This window comes from Alnus glutinosa, chromosome 11 (genome assembly GCF_958979055.1).
Source record: "Alnus glutinosa chromosome 11, dhAlnGlut1.1, whole genome shotgun sequence".
NCBI lineage: Eukaryota > Viridiplantae > Streptophyta > Magnoliopsida > Fagales > Betulaceae > Alnus > Alnus glutinosa.
Window position 1 is genome coordinate 24,907,102 of NC_084896.1, and position 20,932 is coordinate 24,928,033.

General features: G+C 33.6%; 3 protein-coding genes across 5 annotated transcripts; all 3 read left to right on the forward strand.

The window, feature by feature from the left end:
* The first annotated feature begins 3,112 nt into the window (after nucleotides 1–3,112).
* Nucleotides 3,113–3,970, forward strand: LOC133881271 (F-box/kelch-repeat protein At3g06240-like). The gene has a single exon (XM_062320200.1). It carries the CDS (start codon nucleotides 3,113–3,115, stop codon nucleotides 3,968–3,970), a length of 858 nt encoding a protein of 285 aa, XP_062176184.1.
* Nucleotides 3,971–7,138: 3,168 nt separating this feature from the next.
* LOC133881272 (F-box/kelch-repeat protein At3g23880-like) lies at nucleotides 7,139–8,365 on the forward strand. Its single transcript, XM_062320201.1, has one exon. It carries the CDS (start codon nucleotides 7,139–7,141, stop codon nucleotides 8,363–8,365), a length of 1,227 nt encoding a protein of 408 aa, XP_062176185.1.
* A 5,374-nt stretch (nucleotides 8,366–13,739) lies between these two features.
* Nucleotides 13,740–19,467, forward strand: LOC133880845 (geranylgeranyl transferase type-2 subunit beta 1-like). 3 transcript variants are annotated; one of them, XM_062319808.1, is made up of 10 exons: nucleotides 13,740–13,988; nucleotides 14,341–14,394; nucleotides 14,514–14,664; nucleotides 16,251–16,367; nucleotides 16,740–16,806; nucleotides 16,922–17,070; nucleotides 18,350–18,483; nucleotides 18,603–18,701; nucleotides 18,839–18,914; nucleotides 19,246–19,467. In XM_062319808.1, exons 2-10 carry the CDS (start codon nucleotides 14,341–14,343, stop codon nucleotides 19,338–19,340), a joined length of 942 nt encoding a protein of 313 aa, XP_062175792.1. In that variant the 5' UTR covers nucleotides 13,740–13,988; the 3' UTR covers nucleotides 19,341–19,467. The 3 variants fall into 3 exon arrangements, with proteins under 3 accessions (XP_062175792.1, XP_062175793.1, XP_062175791.1); XM_062319809.1 differs by having other exon boundaries at nucleotides 13,740–13,982; XM_062319807.1 differs by having other exon boundaries at nucleotides 13,741–13,932.
* The last annotated feature ends 1,465 nt before the right edge of the window (nucleotides 19,468–20,932 follow it).

Here is a 20,932-nt window from a genome sequence, read left to right on the forward strand (position 1 = left end):
CCTGACCAAATAAAAGTTGGGCTGCCCAACTGCTTATCCGGTCAGGTGAATCTCATAAATGCTTACTCACAACTTGCCCGAATTGTATCAAATTCGGGCAAAGAATTTGAGGGGATCCTGATCCGGCCTATCGTCCAGGCCGATAGAATTTTCGATCGAGAGAGACAATAGACAGAGATTGAGAGAGAAAAAATAATATGCAATTGGAAATCACATATGCAATTGAATACAAAACCATAAAAACAACTACTTAATTTCTTTTTGAAGAGAAGTCTGTGGCGGACAAGTAAGCTTAACAAAAACATAAAAGTATAATAAAAAATTAAAATTTAAGGATACAATTTGAAAGAGAAGTTAATTGTTCAGTTTTGGCTTTTCTATTTGCTAGTTCAATTTTGCGCCGCTCTTTTCATTTAGAAAACTCACTTTAAAAAAAAAAATACAAAAAAATTAATGCCAAGGAAGCAAGCATGCCTTATGTTCCTCTATCAAACAACAATTAATAGCTCTAAAAGACTACACAAAACAACAAAGACAAAGCCAACTGTAACTTTCAATCCACAAATAGAAGATCCAGATCTAGGACTATTTGATTGTGTCGGGCCTGTCAACAAATATGAAGCTGCTAACACTACAAAAAACTCTACAATTTGACGCGTGTCTACAATATCGGTTATTGTAGACACCCGTCCAACTAGCCACATGTCTTTCTAACAACGTGGCTAGTGGTATAAACCCCTTAATTGGTCGCGTGTATAAAATACATGTGTCCATCTAGACACATATATTATTACACGTGTTCAGATAGACGCGTGTAATAATACACGTGTCCGATTGGACGCGTGTAAAAACATGTGGTAGGAAGCACATATAATAACATTCATATGCTCATAGCCAACCAAAATAAGCAAAGCTAACCTATCGAGTAATGCTACACGTCATACTCATGTCCTTTTTGTGTCCCTCTAAAAATGAGGTGGCTTTTAAAATCACCATTGAGCTTGTGATTGATCAAAATTGAATTTTGATCACATGGTGATTTTAAAAGCCACCTCATTTTTAGAGGGACACAAGATAGACATGGGTATGACGTTTAGAATTACTCATCTCTACCAGTCTAGATAGCTACCACTTCAAAGCAAAATTTATCAAACTAATCCAACTACCGGCCAAATCCTGCGGAACTCATTGAATATTAAAATCACCCCTATAATTAAGGATACTTCAGGTTAATTATTGTTTTCAAATTCTAATGGAAGATAATGAGTTCCTCAATGTTCATATATAATTAATGGCGATATCAGATATAAAAGTAATTAATGTAATATGGGATAATTCCTCTCACATCAACCAACCATTTTCCTAAATTCTATTTTTCAGGATCGCTTCTATGCTAAACCAAACAGGCCCATATAGCTAGATAAATGTCTTTACTTGTAATAATTCCTCTCACATCAACCAACCATTTTCCTAAATTCTTCACTTTATAAATGTCTCATGATAAATCTTCTTTCCCGGTCAGTAAAAATCATACAAAAGAAATTAAAAGGTTAAACACTCATTATATATATATGACTTTATTTTTCCTACACTTCGGTTTCAGTTCCTATCTATATAGCATCTCGCTTATGGCTAAAAACGAAAAATGTTATTTTCGTCCAAAATTCTTTTATAAAATTGGCAAAAGTTCACGTTAACTCAATAAAAAATTGACACGTAGTCATATGTCATATTAAAAATTAAAAAACTTATTAAAAGTTGAAAAATCCATAAATTTATCAGAATTTTCGGATTAAGAATAATTCTACACTCGTGAACTATATCGAAATCCTATATGGCTAAATTTCATTGATTCAGAGGTCTCTTATATGGCTAATACATATTGTTCCGTTCACTGAGCCTAATCCTGGCCTACTTGTTTTCTGCTGAAGCGAAGATATCCCAAGCTCACATCCAAAGAGGGACAAAGTGAAGTAGGAATATCAGAAGTAAAACTATTCAATGTAAATAATAAAAAAATAATAATAATAATTAGATCTCTGTAGCAATTAAAACGCACGGAAAGATGTTAGTCAAAGCGCATGATCAAACATGAAATGCTGCTTCTGTCTTCATAACTAATCCAACTCGTAAGGCTGAATTTCCGTAGTTTCAATTTGCATCTCTCGCTTACGGCTAAAAACGAAAATGTTATCTTTTTGTCTAAAATCTTTTTATAAAATTAACGAAAATCTACGTCAACCCAATAAAAAATTGACACGTACTCATATATCATACTAAAAATTAAAAAATTCATTAAAATTTGAAAAAAAAACATAAATATGTGCGATCCATCGATGCAATTAATAAGAAGCAACAACGAATATATTAAGAAAAATTGAGATATGTTGAAGTGCCAAAATCTTAACCTCTTAATTTAAAAAATTGACAGGGGAACAACCTGCGGCCGGCGTGAATTCGTTTTCCTTCTCACTTCTATCACATACGTGGTCGTGGTCCCACCCCCTCTTTACTTTTCCCATTAGGTTTGGTGTTTTGCTTTTAACCGACTTAAAAGCTTCTATGTATAAATAAAGTAAAGAAAACCTGGGTTTTTCTTCGGGATTGGGTTTGCCGCACAAATTGCCTTTGGGTTTTTCTAGCTTTCTTCTTCCTCTTGAGTTCAATCTTTCGTCTTCGATCTCTAAGCCGCGAAGAGGAGAAATACACAGAGATGTCAAACCGGCTTCCACGCGATCTTTGGACTGAAATCCTGGTAAGCGTACCCGTGAAATCTCTTTTACGATTTCAATGTGTTTGTAAATCATGGAAATCCTTGATCAGTAGTCCCAGATTTATTTCCATGCACACCCAACACAGTGAGAGCACCGGCAATTACGCTCACATATTACGTTGGATTAGACATAAAGACATAGCGACGCCATACCGATCGCGATTACTCCGTATCGATCGTTCACTCAATGAGTTTCAAGAACTTGAATATCCCTTTAATTATTCATGTTATGGAGTCGTCCATGATTGCAAGGGATTAATACTTTTTACGAGTACTGACAAAGATGGGGTGGATGACAATCATTTCGATGTCCTAACTCTATGGAACCCTGCAATTAAAATGTCTATGACTCTTCCTCAACCTCGCATTGATGTACCGGTGGACAAATACTGTATTTACGGGTTCGGCTTTGATCATACAAGTAATGATTACAAGGTGCTGAGAATGGTCCAAGATAATTATGCCTCGTCTCCACCTCAGGCGGAACTTTATAAACTTCGCACAGGCACTTGGGAGACTTTTACGGGTGCTGACAATTTTGGTAAGTATTCTATACCTGCAAATATGCAGGCTTTCTTGAATGGGGCGAGTCACTGGCTTATATTTCATATATTGGCATCCGGCTCTCGTAAACGAGGGATTGTGTTGTTTGATATGTGTGATGAGCAACTCCGAGTGATGAAGCTTCCGGATAATATTAGTTTAGGCTGCCGGGTTAAGGCTCGTCTTGGTGTTTCTGGTGGATTACTTTCTTTCATGGAGTATAACGACGAACGACAAGATGTTAATTTGAGCTGCAGCATTTGGTTGATGAAAGAATATGGCGTGGCAGAGTCGTGGACTAAACAGTTTACAATTGATTTAAAGGCCGGTTGGCGCTTTGGGGAGATCTTCTGTTTTAGGAACAACGAAAAGATTTTGGTTTGGAATCGGAAACATGGAAGAGAGTCGGTCGTATATGATCCCAAGACACATAGATTCATTAATATAGGAGGAATATTTAAAGCCAAGGATTATCTTCTTGGCAAGAATACTTTCGTCGAAAGTCTTGTTTTACTCGATAGAGTAAATTCTACGCAGACGTACCAGAATTGTTTAAGGAAAGGCCAGTGGTGCGACTCAAAAGAAAGGAAACAAAAGAAGATGAAGACATGCACGCGCGAGAGAAGGCTAAGCAAAGCACAAGAGCATAGCTAAGAAGAAAAGGCTAGAAACACGATATCTCTTATTTATCGTTTTATGAAATTATTTTTTTGAGAAAACTTTACTAATTATTCCTGATCTTTCATTACTTTTAAAAAAATGTATCCAAACTTTAAAAAGTGATATACATCTTTCAATTTTTTTTAATTTCATCCTCCCTTTGAATTTTTCGTTAAATCCTATCAAAATTTTCAAAATACCCCTGTATTTATTTATTTTTTAAAAAAATTATAAAAATTTTCAAAGATTCATGCATGGATATTTTTGTAAATTCTGTTAAATTCATGATCAACACGTTAAATCTTAGCAATTTTTTTCTTTTTTTTTCCCTAGAAAAATGAATGGTGTTTTGGAAATTTTGACAGGACTTAACGAAAAATTCTATTGGATAGTTGAAATTAAAAAAAAAAATTGAAAGATGGATACTCTAAATGGACACTTTTTAAAGTTTGTGAAGTTCATATAATTTTCCCATTGCTTGAGCACGAGTTTTCATATCAATCGTTAACATTAATATGTAATTTTTGTAATAAACTCTTTCTATTTGACTATTCATATAATTTTTGTAATAAATTATATATATATATAATTTTGAGAAAATTTAACTTACCAAATCTTATCGATATTTTATTACTTTAGCAATCATATCCTTTAACGGGTTATTATCTTTTGCAATGTCAACCCTCCCGGTTGATTTCAGCTTTAAATCATAACAGAGCAAGTGAAATCTCCAACATACCTTCATTTTTTTTTTATATAAAAAAAAAAAATAGCCCAATGGGTCACAGGTGATCGACCCGTTGTGGGTCTGCTTATTTTGTGAGGTTAAGGGGTTTTTTGAAAAATAAAAAATAAAAAAATAAATATTAAATCGATGTATTTTTATAATTTTATAAACATCCTAGGGGTATTATGGAAATTTCATACATCAATCGTTAGATTTAAGGCTGAATTTGGACGGGAGCGATGGCATTGCAAACTTTTGAAAAATGGTAATTAACCCTAAATTGACACGTTTTAAAGTTGAAGGGTATGATTGCAAAAATGATAAAAAATTAGATGTAGTAAGTAAAGTTTTCCTAATAATTTTAATTTATACCCATTCGTGTATAACAACTATATTTAACAAATGCAATTCCTTGAGTGGTGAATAAATTGTAACAATAAGCTCTTCAAATTTCATGTTGGCTATATTTTCAGGCTTTTCACTAGCAAGGGTGACTGACAATTAACAATTAACAAATATGAAAGGAAGATGAACAGATGGAAGAGCAAGACCGACAATATGTATTTACTTTTCACTGCTTTAGTTTACTTGATTACCTTATTTACTTTGATAAGATAATATTGAAGTGTTCGCTTATGTTATGAAAGATGCATTTACTGTGTTAAACATTTTTAATATTTATTCCTTCATTCATGTATTAGAAATTTATTTCATTCAACTTTTTTTTTTTCCAAATATAAAATGCAATACATCACAATGGGATCGGACGATTGTGAGTTCTTCACTTCTTTGGAGAAGAAGAGGAAGGGCATTTGGCTACATGCAAGTGACTTTTTCTCTTATTTTGGTTTAAGAAATTAAAGTTGGTTGTTTGGCTGCGCATGTTTGGATTTTTTTATTGTGAGAATAGGCTATCTTAGTTTCAGTTTCAGAATAATATAATTTCAATTTAGTATCTGGTTAGGGTTTGATATAATCCACCTTTGTTACTCTTTTTTTTTCATGTAGACTTCAATTTCTTATAAATTCGATCGGATGAAATAAAGAGAATCACACGTGCTAATTAAAAAATTATGTACTTTCAAATGTTAATAAATGCATAACAGTTTTATAAACTAAATCTCAAACCAATTTCAAGAAAATTGTTGTCCCTTGATGCTCCATGATAAGGCACTTATATAAATTAACAAGTTATAATTTTGAGCAATTCCTTCGATATTAGAGCTTCGAGGACTCTTGAGAACTCGTGGCCTATTGTCCGTCCAGGCCGATAGAATTTTCGATCGAGAGAGACAATAGACAGAGATTGAGAGAAGGACCTATTCATTAAAAATAAATAAAATGCAAATGGAAATCACATATATATATATATATATTGGGATTAAAAATAATTCTACACTAGCTAGTGAACTATTGAAATCCTAACCATTATTAATTAATTTCTAAAATAAATATGTGCGATCGATCGATGCAATAAGAAGCAATGAATTAAGAAAAATTGAGATATGTTGGAGTACTGCCAAAATCTTAACCTCTTAATTTAAAAATAACGGTTAATTGATATTTGAAGCAAAATCAAGTAATTAATTAAGGACACGAACCTGCGGCGTGAATTCGTTTTCCTTCTCACGTCTATCACCCCCTCTTTCCTTTTCCCATTAGCTTTGGTGTTTTGCTTTTAACCGACCTAAAAAAGCTTCTATATCTATATAAAAAGAAAATAAAGAAAATCTGGGTTTTTCTTTGGGTTTGGGTTTACCGCACTGTTACGAGATTCTCTCTCTATTTTTGGAATAAATCAATGTTACGATATGGATGAGTCCTAATTAAGTCCATCACTTTGCACTAGATTAGTTTGAGTTCTTATTATCACTTTAGTTTGAGTCTTCTATGTTAACTTGTTAGTTGAGTCCTTGTTAAGTTGTTATTGTTAGTTTGGTTGAGTAGGAGTCTATCACTTTGAGTCTATCACTATGATTTATGTTATCGTGTTAATTGATAGCCAATTGGTAGGAGTTATTTGATAATTAGTTTGAGTGGATGCTTATCCCCACTTAGTTGAGTCCCAATAGGAATTGTACCGGGCTGTGATTCAATCCTACAATGCTATGTTCTCTATTTAAAGAAAAGAAGTCATAAATAAAAGGCATAAAAAAAAAATTAATCCAAACCTTGTGTTTGATAAGGTTTAGGTTCCCTCAAAATCTAATCTAAAAGGTCTAGGTTCCTTCAGAATCTAAGGTCTAAGTTCTCTCAGAACCTAACAATCTATCAAAATAATCTAGATTCAGCTTCTTTTCTTGTTGAAAGGCGCGTTACAAGATCCGTTACGCAATCACGTAACACGCACAAATTGCCTTTGGCTTTTTCTTTCTTCTTGCTCCTGAGTTCGTCTTCTCCAAGCCGCGCAGAGGAGATCGAAATTCACAGAGATCATGTCAAACTGGCTTCCACGCGATCTTTGGACTGAAATTCTGGTAAGCCTACCCGTGAAATCTCTTTTACGATTCCAATGTGTTTGTAAATCATGGAAATCCTTGATCAGTAGTCCCAAATTTATTTCCATGCACGCCCAACACAGTGAGAGGACCGGCAATTACGCTCAGATATTACACTGTAGGAGATATAGAAACAGCGAGACGCCATACCAATTACTCAATATCGATGGTTCATTCAGCGAGTTTCAAGAACTTGGATATCCATGCCAAAATAGAGGTAGATACTATAAAGTCCTTGATTGCAAGGGATTAATACTTTTTACGACTGACAACGAGTCCCATATTCTATGGAACCCTGCAATTAGAATGTCTATGACTCTTCCTCGACCTCGCGTTGATGTACCGAAGGGCAAACACTGTGTTCACGGGTTCGGCTTTGATCATAGAAGTAATGATTACAAGGTGCTGAGACTGGTCCAAGATATTTACGACTTGTTTCCAGTACTTCAGGTGGAACTTTATAGACTCCGCACAGGCGCTTGGGAGACTTTTACGGGTGCTGACGATTTTCTGTATCATATAGCTCCAAATACGCAGGCTTTCGTGAATGGGGTGAGTCATTGGTTTGGATATCTTAAAAGAGAGCATATGTTATACGACGTCTATCCTAAACGAGTTGTTGTGCTGTTTGATATGTGTGATGAGCAACTCCGAGTGATGAAGCTTCCGAATCATCTTGGTTTAGACTGGGATAAGACTCTTGATCTTGGTGTTTCTGGCGGATTGCTTTCTTTAATGGAGTATAATGGGCGACAAGATGTTAATTTGAGCTGCAGCATTTGGTTGATGAAGGAATATGGCGTGGCAGAGTCGTGGACAAAACAATTTACAATTGCTTTAGAGGGTTGGAGCTTTGGGCGGATCTTCTGTTTTAGGAACAACGAAAATATTTTGGCTTGGAACCGGGAAAATGAAAAAGAGTCGGTCTTATATATTAAATCCGAGGGTTCTCTTCTTGGCGAGAATACTTTGATTGAAAGTCTTGTTTTACTAGATAAAGTAAATCCTATGCAGACACGCCAGACTTGTTTAAGGAAATGCCAGTGGGCCGACTCAAAGAAAGGAAAGGAAACAAAAGAAAAGAAGAGGAAGACATGCACGCCCGAGAGAAGCCTAAGCGAAGAACAAGAGAATATTGCTAAGAAGATAAGGTTAGAAACATGATATCTATTATTTATGATCACTTTATGAAATTATTTATAGGAAAAACTTCGCTTTTAATTTTTTATCTTTCTTTATTTTTGAAAAAAAATGTATTTAAACTTTAAAAAACCCTAGTTTAGGGTGCCATACATCTTTGATTATTATTTTATTTTTATTTTTTTAATTTCAACCCTCCAATAGAATTTTCATTTAAACCTTATCAAAATTAATTTTCAAAATATTCTTATGTTTATTTTTTTTTTAAATGAAAATTATAAAAAATTTCAAAGATTCAGACATAGGTATTTTTGTAAATTCTCTAAATTCTGACCAACATATAAATCTTAGCAATTTTTTTTTTCATTTTTTCCTAAAAAAGAAAAAAGAAAAAAAAGAGGGATATTTTGAAAATTTTGATAGGATTTAACAAAAAAATTATATCGGGGGGTTGAAATTAAAAAAATTGAAAGATGAATACCCTAAATTTACACTTTTTAAAGTTTTGATACATTTTTTCAAAAGTGATAAAAGATCAAGAGTTATAAGTGAAGTTTTTTTTTTTTTTTTTTAACCAAATCTGAAGCAATAACTTAATTATCACTGTCTTGTTGCTTATTGGTTTTTTAAGTTCATTTAAGTGTCCCTTTACTTGAGCACGAGTCTTCATATCAATTGTTAACTTTAATATGCAATTTTTGTAATAAACTCTTTCAATTTGACTATACAGTGTGGCCAGCCAGGTAAAGTATATATAAAGACAAAACTTCACTTATTACATGTGATTTTTTATTACTCTAGCAATCATTTCCTTTAACGGGTTATCATCTTTTGCAATGTCAACCCTTTCGGCCGATTTCAACTTTAAATACTAGCAGAGCAAATGAAATCCCCAACATTTTTCTTTTTTAGAAAAAACAAAAAATAGCACAGTGTGTCACATGTTACCTGTTGTGGGTTTGGTTTTTTTGTTAGGTTAAGGTTTTTTTAAAAAAATAAAAAATTAAATCAATATATTTTTGTAATTTTATAAATGTCTTAGGGGTATTATTGGGATTTTATACATCAATCGTTAGATTTAAGGCTAGATTTAGACGGGAGCGTTGACATTGCAAACTTCTGAAAGATGGTAACCCCAAGTTGATATGTTTTAAAGTTTAAAGTATAATTGCAAAAGTAATGAATGATTAAATGTAATAAGTTAAGTTTTTCCTAATACTTTTAATTTATACCTATTTGTTTATAACAGTTATATTTAACAATGCAATTCCTTGAGGTGGTGAATAAATTGTAACAATAACCTGATCTTCATATTTCATGTTGGCTATCTTTTCAGGCTTTTCACTATCAAGGATGATTGACAATTAACAAATATGAAAGGGAGATGAACTGATGGAAGAGCAAGACCAACAATATATGTTTGCTTTTCACTTCTTTAATTTACTTTATTACCTTCTTTACTTTGATAAGATAATATTGAAGTGTTTGCTTATTTTATGAAAGACGTATTTATCGTGTTAAACATTTTTAATATTTAATCCTTCATTCATGTATTAGAAGTTTATTTTGTTAATTTTTTTTTTTCCAAATATAAAATGCAATACATCACAATGGAATGATTGTGAGTTCTGCACTTCTTTGTAGAAGAAGAGGAGGGGCGTTTGGCTACAAGTGACTTTATTCTCTTATTCTAGTTTAAGAAACTTTGTTGTTTGGTTGCACATGTTTGGGTTTATTTTTTGTGAGAATAAATTATCTTAATTTCGGTTTTAGAATAACATGATTTCAATTTAGTATCTGGTTAGAGTTTGGTATAATCCACCTTTGTTACGCTTTGCTTTCTATGCAAACATCAATTTATTATAAATTGGATCGAACGAAATAAACACGTGGCCTGTTGTGCTTTGATGCTGGGTCTTCCATGGCCGATCAAACTTTTGTGAGAGAGAGAGAGAGAGAGAGAGAGAGAGAGAGACTAGTAGACAGAGACATAGAGAAGGTATGGATGTTTGGTTTTCTTATAGAGTTTTACTCATAAATGAGTTCAACCACCGGCCAGTCATTATTTGTATATTAATATACCAACCACAAGATAAAACACTAGTAGCAGCTTTCTTTAAACTTTTTTTAAATATAAGGAACTAAACTACTTTTGATTTTTTATTTATGAACTGTACAATAGCTTCTCTTATCATTTTCTCTATACCATTTAAATATTTTTTAAATTAAATGTTAGGAGAAAGAGGAGAGAAAAAAGAAATTATTTAAATATTGTTTCAAATTAAAAAATGCTAAAGGAATAAGAGAGGAAATAAATTTTTGGGTCTTTCTGTGCTGACATGACACCCTCTTTTTAATAAAAGAAATTTTTAATAAATAAAAATAAAAAAAAAAACTAGAGCTTTATTTCTCTCATGTTTTTATTAAAACAAATATGACGTTATATCAGCACAGAAAGACCCAAAAAGAACCATAGTAAATGCCCTAGCATTTCTCTATATATCAAATCCTAAGAGCCAAATTTGCAAACCTATAAAAACATGGGCAATCACGAGCATATATGTATAGAGGCAAACTTAGAAAGAAAATCAATATATTATTTCGGTCAATAGAAAAACAGAAACAATATTCACTACAACACATGTATTATCACTAAAAGAAAAATTAGTCTTTAGTCATTGCTAAAGGCTTTAATGTCCTATTCCACTGTTATTCTTCACTTTATAGATGGCACATAAAAAAGAGAAATGATTCCTACACTTATTTCTTACAACAACCCCACAACAAGCTGACGTGGCTGGTAGGATTTTATTATTTTTTTTACAAAAAAAAAAAAAAAAAAACAAAACAAAAAAAGTAATAAAATATTACCAGCCACATCAGCTTGTTGTGGGACTGTTGTGAAAAATGAGTGTAGGGATCATTTCTCCATAAAAAATCTTTGAGTTCGAAAAAGCCATCACATGAAGAAATCAATGGAAACTTCTTCACTAGCCAGTAAAAATCATACAACAAAATTTAAACATAAAACCTTATGTATAAAACATCTACTTTACAGTGTCACACATTAAAACGGAGCATAACATGGTTCTAAATTTGATGGTTCTAAATTTGATGTTAACTCCATTCGATCACTAACTAAAATAATACCAGTTCCAATCTTACATCCTACCCAACCAGGTATGCTAAACCCTCTCACCCAGTAGTGGGGTCAGATAATTTTTAATATTTTTATATTAAAAATATAAATAAATAAAACAAAAATATTTTTTAAAAGGAAAAAGAAAAAAGAAAAAAGAAAAGAAATGGTTGGGCATGCAGCCACCCCTAAATGCCTTCGGTCACCCTCGGCTACGGGCATCCACCCCTTTAGTATTTTTTTTTTTTTTAAAAACAAATATTTTTGTTTTATTTATTTATATTTTTATTAGATTTTATATATTTTTTATTGTAATGAACATGTGTCGACTTTCTATTGGTCGTGACGTGGTTGATTAACAGAATCTATTTAACTTGGTGGATGAAAAATGTGCTCAGAGATTGATTTGTAATTATAGTTTACTACAAAGACTCTCCATAAACTTTTTAAACCACAGTGAATGATTTGTAATTTAGGCTAATTTTAAGGACCAATAATAAAATTATTCTTAAAAGGGAACATAAAGAAAACCTAAGAGAGAGAGTGTTGGTTTTGCCACACAAATTGTTTTCGGGTTTTTCTTTTTTCTTTCTTCAAGCCGCCATGCAAATTGAGCAAAAAGGAGTAATTCACAGAGATTAGAACGTCTACGACTCTTCCATCATTTCGAGCTACTAACTCTATGGAACCCTGAAATTAGAATGTCTATGACTCTTCCTCGACCTCGCAATGATGTACCGGAGGGCAAACTCTGTATTCACGTGTTAGGCTCTGATCATACAAGTAATGATTGATTACAAGGTGCTGAGAATGTTCCATGATATTTTCGCCTTGTTTCCACCTCAGACAGAACTTTATAAACTCCGCACAGGTACTTGAGAGACTTGTACGGGTGCTTACGATTTTGATAAGTATTCATTCTATAATTACAAATACGCAAAGCTTTCGTGAATGGGGTGAGCCATTGGGTTGTATTTCATATGGCATCCGGCTCTCATAAACGACGAGCGGTTATGCTGATTGATATGTGTGATGAGCAACTCCAAGTGATGAAGCTTCTGGATCATCTTAGTTTAGGCTTGGGTGCTTATTCTGTTCTTGGTGTTTCTCGTGGATTGCTTTCTTTAATGGAGTATAATGGGCGACAAGATGTTAATTTGAGCTGCAGCATTTGGTTGATGAAGGAATATGGCGTGGCAGAGTCGTGGACTAGACAGTTTACAATTGATTTATAGGGTTGTTGCTTTGGGGAGATCTTCTGTTTTAAGAACAACGAAAAGATTTTGGCTTGGCCGGCCTTGGAAAAAGGGAAAAGAGACGGTCTTATATGAATCCAAGACACAAAGATTGATTAATCTTGAAGGAATTAAAGTCAAGGGTTTTTTTCTTGGCAAGAATACTTTCGTTGAAGTAAATCCTATGCAGTGGTGCGACTCAAATTAAGAAAGAAAATGAAAGAAAAGAAGAGGAAGACATGCACGCGCGAGAGAAGGCTAAGCAAAGCACAGCTGCACAAGAGAATAGGTAAGAAGAAAAGGTTAGAAACATGATATCTCTTATTTATCACTTTATGATATTATTTTCAGGGAAAATTTCATTTATAAGTTTTTATCTTTCATTAGTTTTAAAAAAAAAAATATTCAAATTTAAAAAAAGTGTCAATTTAGAGCATACATCTTTCAATTTTAACATTCCGTTAGAATTTTCCGTTAAATTTTATAAAAATTCCAAAAATACAATATGTTTATTTATTTAAAAAAAAAAAAATCAAAGACTCATACATAAATATTTTTGTAAATTCCGTTAAATTCTGACTAACACCTAAATCTTAGTAATTTTTTTTTTCTTAAAAAATATATAAGATATTTTAAAAATTTTAACAAAATTTAACGAAAAATTCTAATGGAGGTCAATGATGAACACATAATAAGTCTAACTAAGCAGGATACGATGATAGGATCATTTTCTCATATTATAGATTCAATGGTAAATTTGTACATCTCGTATACGGAGATGAATAAGAAATATAAAAGAAAATAAAAGCAAACATTTTTCTATTTAAAAGACCTGCTTATTCTTGTACCCAAACAGCGATCAAAATGGCGAATTTTACCAAAACTGAACATGATGCTAAGTTGTTGAAATTATGCTATTCTGAAACCAAAAGTTGGATAGCCTATTCTCACAATAAGACAGCCCAACTCGTGCAGCCAAACAACCAACTTTCTTAAACCAGAAAAACAGAAGAAAGTCACCTGCAGCCAAACGCCCTTCTACTTCTACGAAGAACTCACAAATTCACAATCGTTCCACCACCACGCGCGCAAATCTCCGCAAACAGCCACCTCCTCGCACGGCGTTACTCACGTCCAGACCGCCCACCTTCGAGCCTCCGCGAGAAACCCAACACTTCGTACCGCTACCACCACTCGGTGCCGCGAACAGCTCCACGGTACGCACACAACTAGAGACTCAATCCACACTACACCACTTTGACGCTCGGTACAGGTCTCCCCTTACTTCCAACACACGAATCACACCGCACCCATAGCACCGCTATACACGTTTCATACTGGGTTTAGTTCTGAAAAAAATATCAGTGAGAGGGATATCCTAATTCCGAGTAAAGAACCCTTAATTGAAAAAATGGAATTTAGAATCTTGTCTTTCATTGGTGAAATGTAAGAGGAAATGGCACATTGAATGAAGAACTTGATTGGGTGATTTTGTATGAGATCAGAACAGATAAAAACCCTTTACTCTATATAATTTAAAAGATGTTGAATTTCTAATTACTTCTACATTCTTAGTGTTTCTCCAATTGTGAAGTCCTGGAGTTAATGTGCTTAATAATTGGCAGATGGGGGAGCTTGCAGCTGAGAAACATGTTCAATACATTTTATCAGTAGAAAAGGTTTGCTTCATATATATACTTTCTTTTTTTTTAGTTATTCATGTACATCTCGAATTGCTTACATGACTCTGTTATTATCATTTATACCTAAAATTTTGTTTTTTGTTTTTTGTACTCAGAGAAAGGATGATTTAGTATCTGTTGTGATGGAACATCTGAGAATGAATGGGGCATACTGGGGTTTGACAACTCTGGATCTTCTAGGAAAGCTTGACACCGTTGATGTTGACAAGGTTGTTTCATGGGTCATGGAATGCCAGCACGAGTCAGGTTTTGTACTGCTTGTTTTTTTTATTTTTGGATGAATGAATTTCTATTAACAACAATACAAAGTATACAGCACACTCCAGCAGAAAAGCTGCTAGAACTCTAGATGCAAACAAGGCACCTTACAAACCAACGCCAAAATTCCAATACAGACACCAAATGAACCATTCAGCTGACACTCAGCCTACAAAAAACAATCACCAGCAGCTATACAACTCTTCAACTACTGACCAATTACAATTACAAAACATACAAATCATTAACAAGTCGACATATCAACAGAGAGCAAAACCAACTCAAAAAACTCTTTACAATTTTCAACAAAACAAAAAACTGCAACTAATCTTCACATCAGCTGAAAGGCTAAACTGCACAGTAGCACATTCTGCCAAGCAACAACTCTGCACATCAACAGTCTTCTCCCTCTACAGTTTATGCAGCCACTTGAATCTTCATCAGCAACTAGACAGTGACCATCAAACAATCCTCTAACAATCAAGTCAGGCAGGATAGCTTAATAAAATAAATCAGAAACGTGCAACAGCTACAAAAGACTAGCTATTACACAGGTCCCAGAAGCCAGCTCCAGCAGAGGCCGTTCCTGCCTCAAATTCCAGAAATCAGCTACAATAGAAACCAACAGCAAATCAAAAACCTCCTGTTAACTCAGAATAGTTGATGGAATACTCCAACTACTACAAATGGCCACATTCTCCTCATTCATCTTGAATTTACCCTTCCCCATAATTCTGGCTCTAACCTCCCAACAAATTTTCTTCCGAGTTCAAATGATTTCCAAATTCACATCATTTCGATGTCTCCATATGTTGTACACAGCCGAGCCCCATGCCAATTTACACACCACAGCCTTCAACTTTTTATCCTGCCATTCTCCAATGTCTTTCCTTAAAATATCCTCCGAATCCATAGGAATGTTAACCTGGAGTCATCTTTGCATTACTGCCCTCTATATCCTCCTACTAAAACAACAACAACAAAAAATGAATGATCATGTTATTCAATAACACTCCTACAAATCAAACAACTGACATCTCCTTTTGCACCCCATTTTAGCAATCTATCCCCAGTTGTAAGTCGATCTCTTATTGCCACTCACAGAATGAATACATGCTTAGGTACTGCCATTGAGAACCATACCAGTTTACACCAGTTTACCCTAGGCTGCTTCACCCCCAACTTCCCACGTCCCCCTGCTAGTGTATTTAGTTGATTTTGAAGCTAACCGTATAGGGATATCATTATTTCCCCTCTTTATCATGGTTAACTTGCTTTGAATGTTAACCAAATTTTCAGATCTAGCCGGCAACCAATCCCATTCTTCCCCTTTAATAACACTTGACAATTTGTCAAGTTGTGTTCCGTTGCACGTTTCATGAGTTAGAATTCATTGTCCGATGTTTTCCCCTTAAGATTGCTCTTCTTCCAATATTTGAATTTTCATATTGCTATAACCATTCAATAAATGCAACTAATTAATGATTAAACTACAAGCTTTCTAAAGGCTGTAAAAAAATGAAATATGTATATGATTATATTAATGAAGCAGATGATGACACTTAGCTTTGCAGGTGGGTTTGGTGGTAACATTGGACATGACCCTCACATACTGTATACTCTGAGCGCGGTACAGATTTTGGCCCTTTTTGACAAGCTAAATGTTCTTGACGTTGATAAGGTTACTAATTGTATCCTTTGGCATACTGATTGGTGGACTTTAAAATTGTTCAAACTTGACGAGAGATCTTCTATATAATATCATATTAAATAGTGCTTTGTTTTTGTTTTTTTAAAAGTTTGTAGTAGCTGCAGTTTTTATAACTGTTGCAACTCTTTCTACATCCAGATATCCATGCTAGTTACCTGATAGTTTCAACTTGTGTATCTTGTTGATATTTAATGTTGGCTGGAATTTCCGCTTTTACTGCTCAGGTAGGTAACAGAGACATAGATAGGCTCTGTATAAGAGATTTTAAGCATCGACAAAACTTAATATTTAAACCAACAATATAAAGCAGTGTATATCTACTGTTTCTTGTGGTTCTTAATATTTAAGTCAGATATTGCTGGGCTGCAAAATGAAGATGGATCTTTTTCAGGGGACATGTGGGGTGAAGTTGATACACGGTATTCATTGTTGTTTGGCAGATATTCCCTTTTGCTTTGTTAGTTGGCATGTCATTGTTTTGGAGGTTAGCATCTTTGCAATTATATTTTACCAAACCAATTCTTTTTCCTACAGGTTCTCTTATATTTCTCTTTGTTGTCTCTCAATATTACGTCGTTTGAATAAAATCAATGTTGAGAAGGCTGTGAGCTACATCGTAAGCTGCAAAAATTTGGATGGTGGATTTGGAAGCACACCTGGTGGGGAGTCCCATGCAGGGCAAAGTATGTTAGATATTTAACGCATAATCTTTGTGTGAAGTTTAACTTTCTGACTAGTACTTGATAAACCAAGTGTATGTTTTACTCCCATCTCGGGCTTTATTTCTTTGTTGGTCGTATTAGGGTGGAACAATTGTTCAGATTTTGCATCTATTAGAAAAAGTGTGTTTAGCTTTTGCTCAGAAGATTCTTACTCGTTTCTCGGATTCAATCACTGACAATCAATTTTAAATTTTGCATCTTGTTAGTGCAGACCGCCATGCTTGATGGAAGCCATTTCCTTCTCTTTTTTCTTTTTTTTTTTGGTCCATCAGTAATCTACAACAACTCATGCTTTTGTCTGAATAAATTTTAACTGGAGCTTGCTTAGGCTCACATTCTGCTCATAGATTACAAGTATTGCAGAAAGGTCTGTGAAGTGGAGGTCGCTGTAAAACAGTTTCTTATTGTCAAGAGCTGTAAATGAGCTGTCTGTTCAAGTCACTTTTTTATCTCACAAGCAATGTTGAGTTAGCTGCTTCTTGAGCTGGTTATGCTAGAGCTGACTACCTTATCTTTTTAAGATTTAAAATTAAGTTCAGTTCTTTAGGTCAGAGGTCAATATGTAAGTTATTTGAGTGCTCCATACCAAACTGAGATTGTGTGAAGCTTGAGTAGCTTGGTTTGTTTTATAATCGTCCTGCACACATCACATAGATTAATAGTTGGTGCTGTAATCAAAAGAAAAGTATAAGTGATGAAATAGAAGAAACACTAGAAAATATGTGATTTCTATCTGCGTGACACCATTTACAGGCAAATCTCAACTGAGCTTCCACTATAACTTTAAGATGCAACTTAAAAATAATGGACTTTTTTTTCCCCTTTTCCTTCACCAAGTGCCTCACTTTTCATTAGAGTTGGATATTTGAGAGTCACTCAAAATGCTTGAAACACTTCATGTCATTTCGGCCTGTCACTTTTCATTAGACTTAAAATTGTTGAACATCAGTCAATTCAAGCTGAATCTGATACATAGGTGGTAGATATTAGTGTTCTCTTGCATCTAAGCTATGTAAATGTAAAAATTGAACAGTTATGTCTTTGAGTTTTCTGCATGTCAAATTTAGACTTGAAATTATGCCATATATTGTCTGTGCATATAAAATCTAAGACGTAATTTGCCATATCTATAGTGTTAGGTTCTTAATATCCTGTGTACAATTATGCTTTTTATTTATCTGGATGTCAAATCTAGTACTTGGACTCTAATGAAATTCTTCTCTGTCCACTGTGATTGCAGTTTTCTGTTGTGTGGGTGCACTTGCATTAACGGGATCATTGCATCATATTGACAAGGACCTTCTTGGGTGGTGGTTATGCGAGCGACAAGTTAAATCCGGAGGTCTTAATGGCCGTCCTGAGAAACTTCCGGATGTGGGTGTATATTATATTTATTTATTATTTATAATAATTATTCTTTTGATTGAGACTTAGTTTTCCAAACATGGGACATTTTAGTAGTCTTCCTCCCTGATTCTGTTGTATCAATTCAGGTCTGCTACTCGTGGTGGGTTCTTTCTAGCTTGATCATGATAGACAGGGTTCATTGGATCAATAAGGAAAAGCTTATTCAGTTCATCTTAGACTGCCAGGTCTGAATGGGCTACTCTGTAGATTCAGATTATACCTGTTGGGAATTCTGGGCTGTTAGTCCTGTATTTTATTTCTGCATGTTTGTTTGAATGCTTTTAAGTTTCTCTGAGATATTGTACTTTGTCGAAAATCTCAGGATACGGAAAATGGGGGTATATCTGATAGACCGGATGATGCTGTAGATGTCTACCATACGTACTTTGGGGTGGCTGGTAACTAAATGCTGCCTTACTGCCCATATTGAACTTTGAGTTGAATCGCCATTTCATGTTCCCGCTCATTCATTCATTAAGGACTAATAGAACCTGCTTAAAAATGGGTGATCTTTACGGCTGGAAACTGATACAGCATATGATTTTAATAATAAATCTTTTATTTTCTTACTATTTAATCTATAGGGAGGCTTGGGTAAGAGTGTGGTAAAGAAACGTCAGTGTTTCCAAATCCAGCATAGATTCATTATGTGCAACTGTTCTGCATCCATTTTCCTTTCACGTGATGTCCATTTATCAAATCTAAAGTCATTCATCTTTGTTGTTGCAGGACTTTCACTTCTTGAATATCCAGGATTGAAAGCCACAGATCCAGCTTATGCATTGCCTGTTGATGTTGTTAACAGAATTTTCTTTGGCAAATAACTCTCTTAGTCATCCTCTCCACGTCACTTGAAGCAATTTGGGACCTTTTTTTGTTTCTCTGATAACATAAAGAACATTAAGATTGTATTGCTACATATATAAAGCTTCTCCAGTGCTGTGTTCAGTATTTTCACTTGTAGATGGGCCTGAAACTATCTTTTCTCTGCTTCTTTCTAGCGCATGTCTCTTGAAAGAGAACTGGTTCATATCTGTTACATTGGTGCTTTTCAAAACAATGTAGCAATTCTCACTTTTATTTTATATCACATCAAAACACATTTTCAAATCAAAACCAAAAAGTACTTTTCAAAAAAACTATTATCAAACATACCCTTGTATTGCAAGACAAGAAAATTTTAGGGTAAAGTCCAGTAGTCTACATATCCCACTCAAATTACCATTTAATTGACAATTTTTTCCCCCTAAACTTTCAATTTAGATAATATCCCTCCCAAACTATAAAAAATTGTCAATTTCTCCAATAATGAGAATACCCTTAATAAAACATTTAAAACCATGGGTGGACAAATTTAAAAATTAAAAATTAAAAAGTTTTTGTTTTTTTTCTAAGTTAACTTTTTTTTTTCTTTTTGTCAAAGAAATTAAAAATTTTCATTTTAAAAAAAATTAAAATTTTCGTTTTTTTCTTTTTTGAATTTATAGGGGTATTTTTGTCTTATTTAAAAAATTGTAAGGTCATTTTTGTTTTTTTGCTAGCCTTAGGGGGAACATTGACAACTTTTTAGTAGTATGTAAGACATTGTCAATTAGATGGTAGTTTGAAGGGTACGTGAACTTTTCTCAAAAAATTTTACTCTATTGCTACAAAGCCTCCTAAGCAGTTGTATTTGTTCTTTTTCAATAAACTGTTAGCATGTCCAAATATAGTAATACTAAAAGGACCCAATCGTGACGTGGCTCTTAAGATTATTATTAGATGTGTAATATATTACTATTAAATTTTCATTTAATAATGATTTTAATAGCTATAACAATTTTGGGAGGACTCAAGGAGGACATGAGTCTTCCTTATAGTATTACTTTGTCCAAATATACCAAAAGTTTAAGTAATAACTTAATTATCATCGTGTTATTGCTTATTTTTGTTCATTTAATTGTTACGTTGTTTGGAGGAAAACAATGTAACACTACTCTAATATCGACACACGCATTTTCTCTTTATGGGAGATTTTTCTACACTTTCTTTATTCAAGCTCAAAAATACTAACTTGAATGTCGGAGTACCTTTCAGTCTAAAAGCCAAGGCCTTGTTTGGCAAAGGCATGCCATGGACAGAGTGGTGCTTAAGTACTATTCATGTACTTTTTCTCACTTTTTCAATAATAATAAACATCAAAACATTCTTATTTTTTTCACTTTTTATATCACATCAATAATTTTTTATTACTATTTAAATAAAAAAATTCATTACAATACAAAATTTTTTTCACTTTTCTATACAAATTATTTTTACTTTATATCACTTCATCACTTTAATTTTGTAAAAAATTAAATATATCAACAAAAACAAAAAAAAATCCAAAAGTAATTGAAGTAAAAAAGGATGAGCAAAACAAAAAGATTGCATCAAA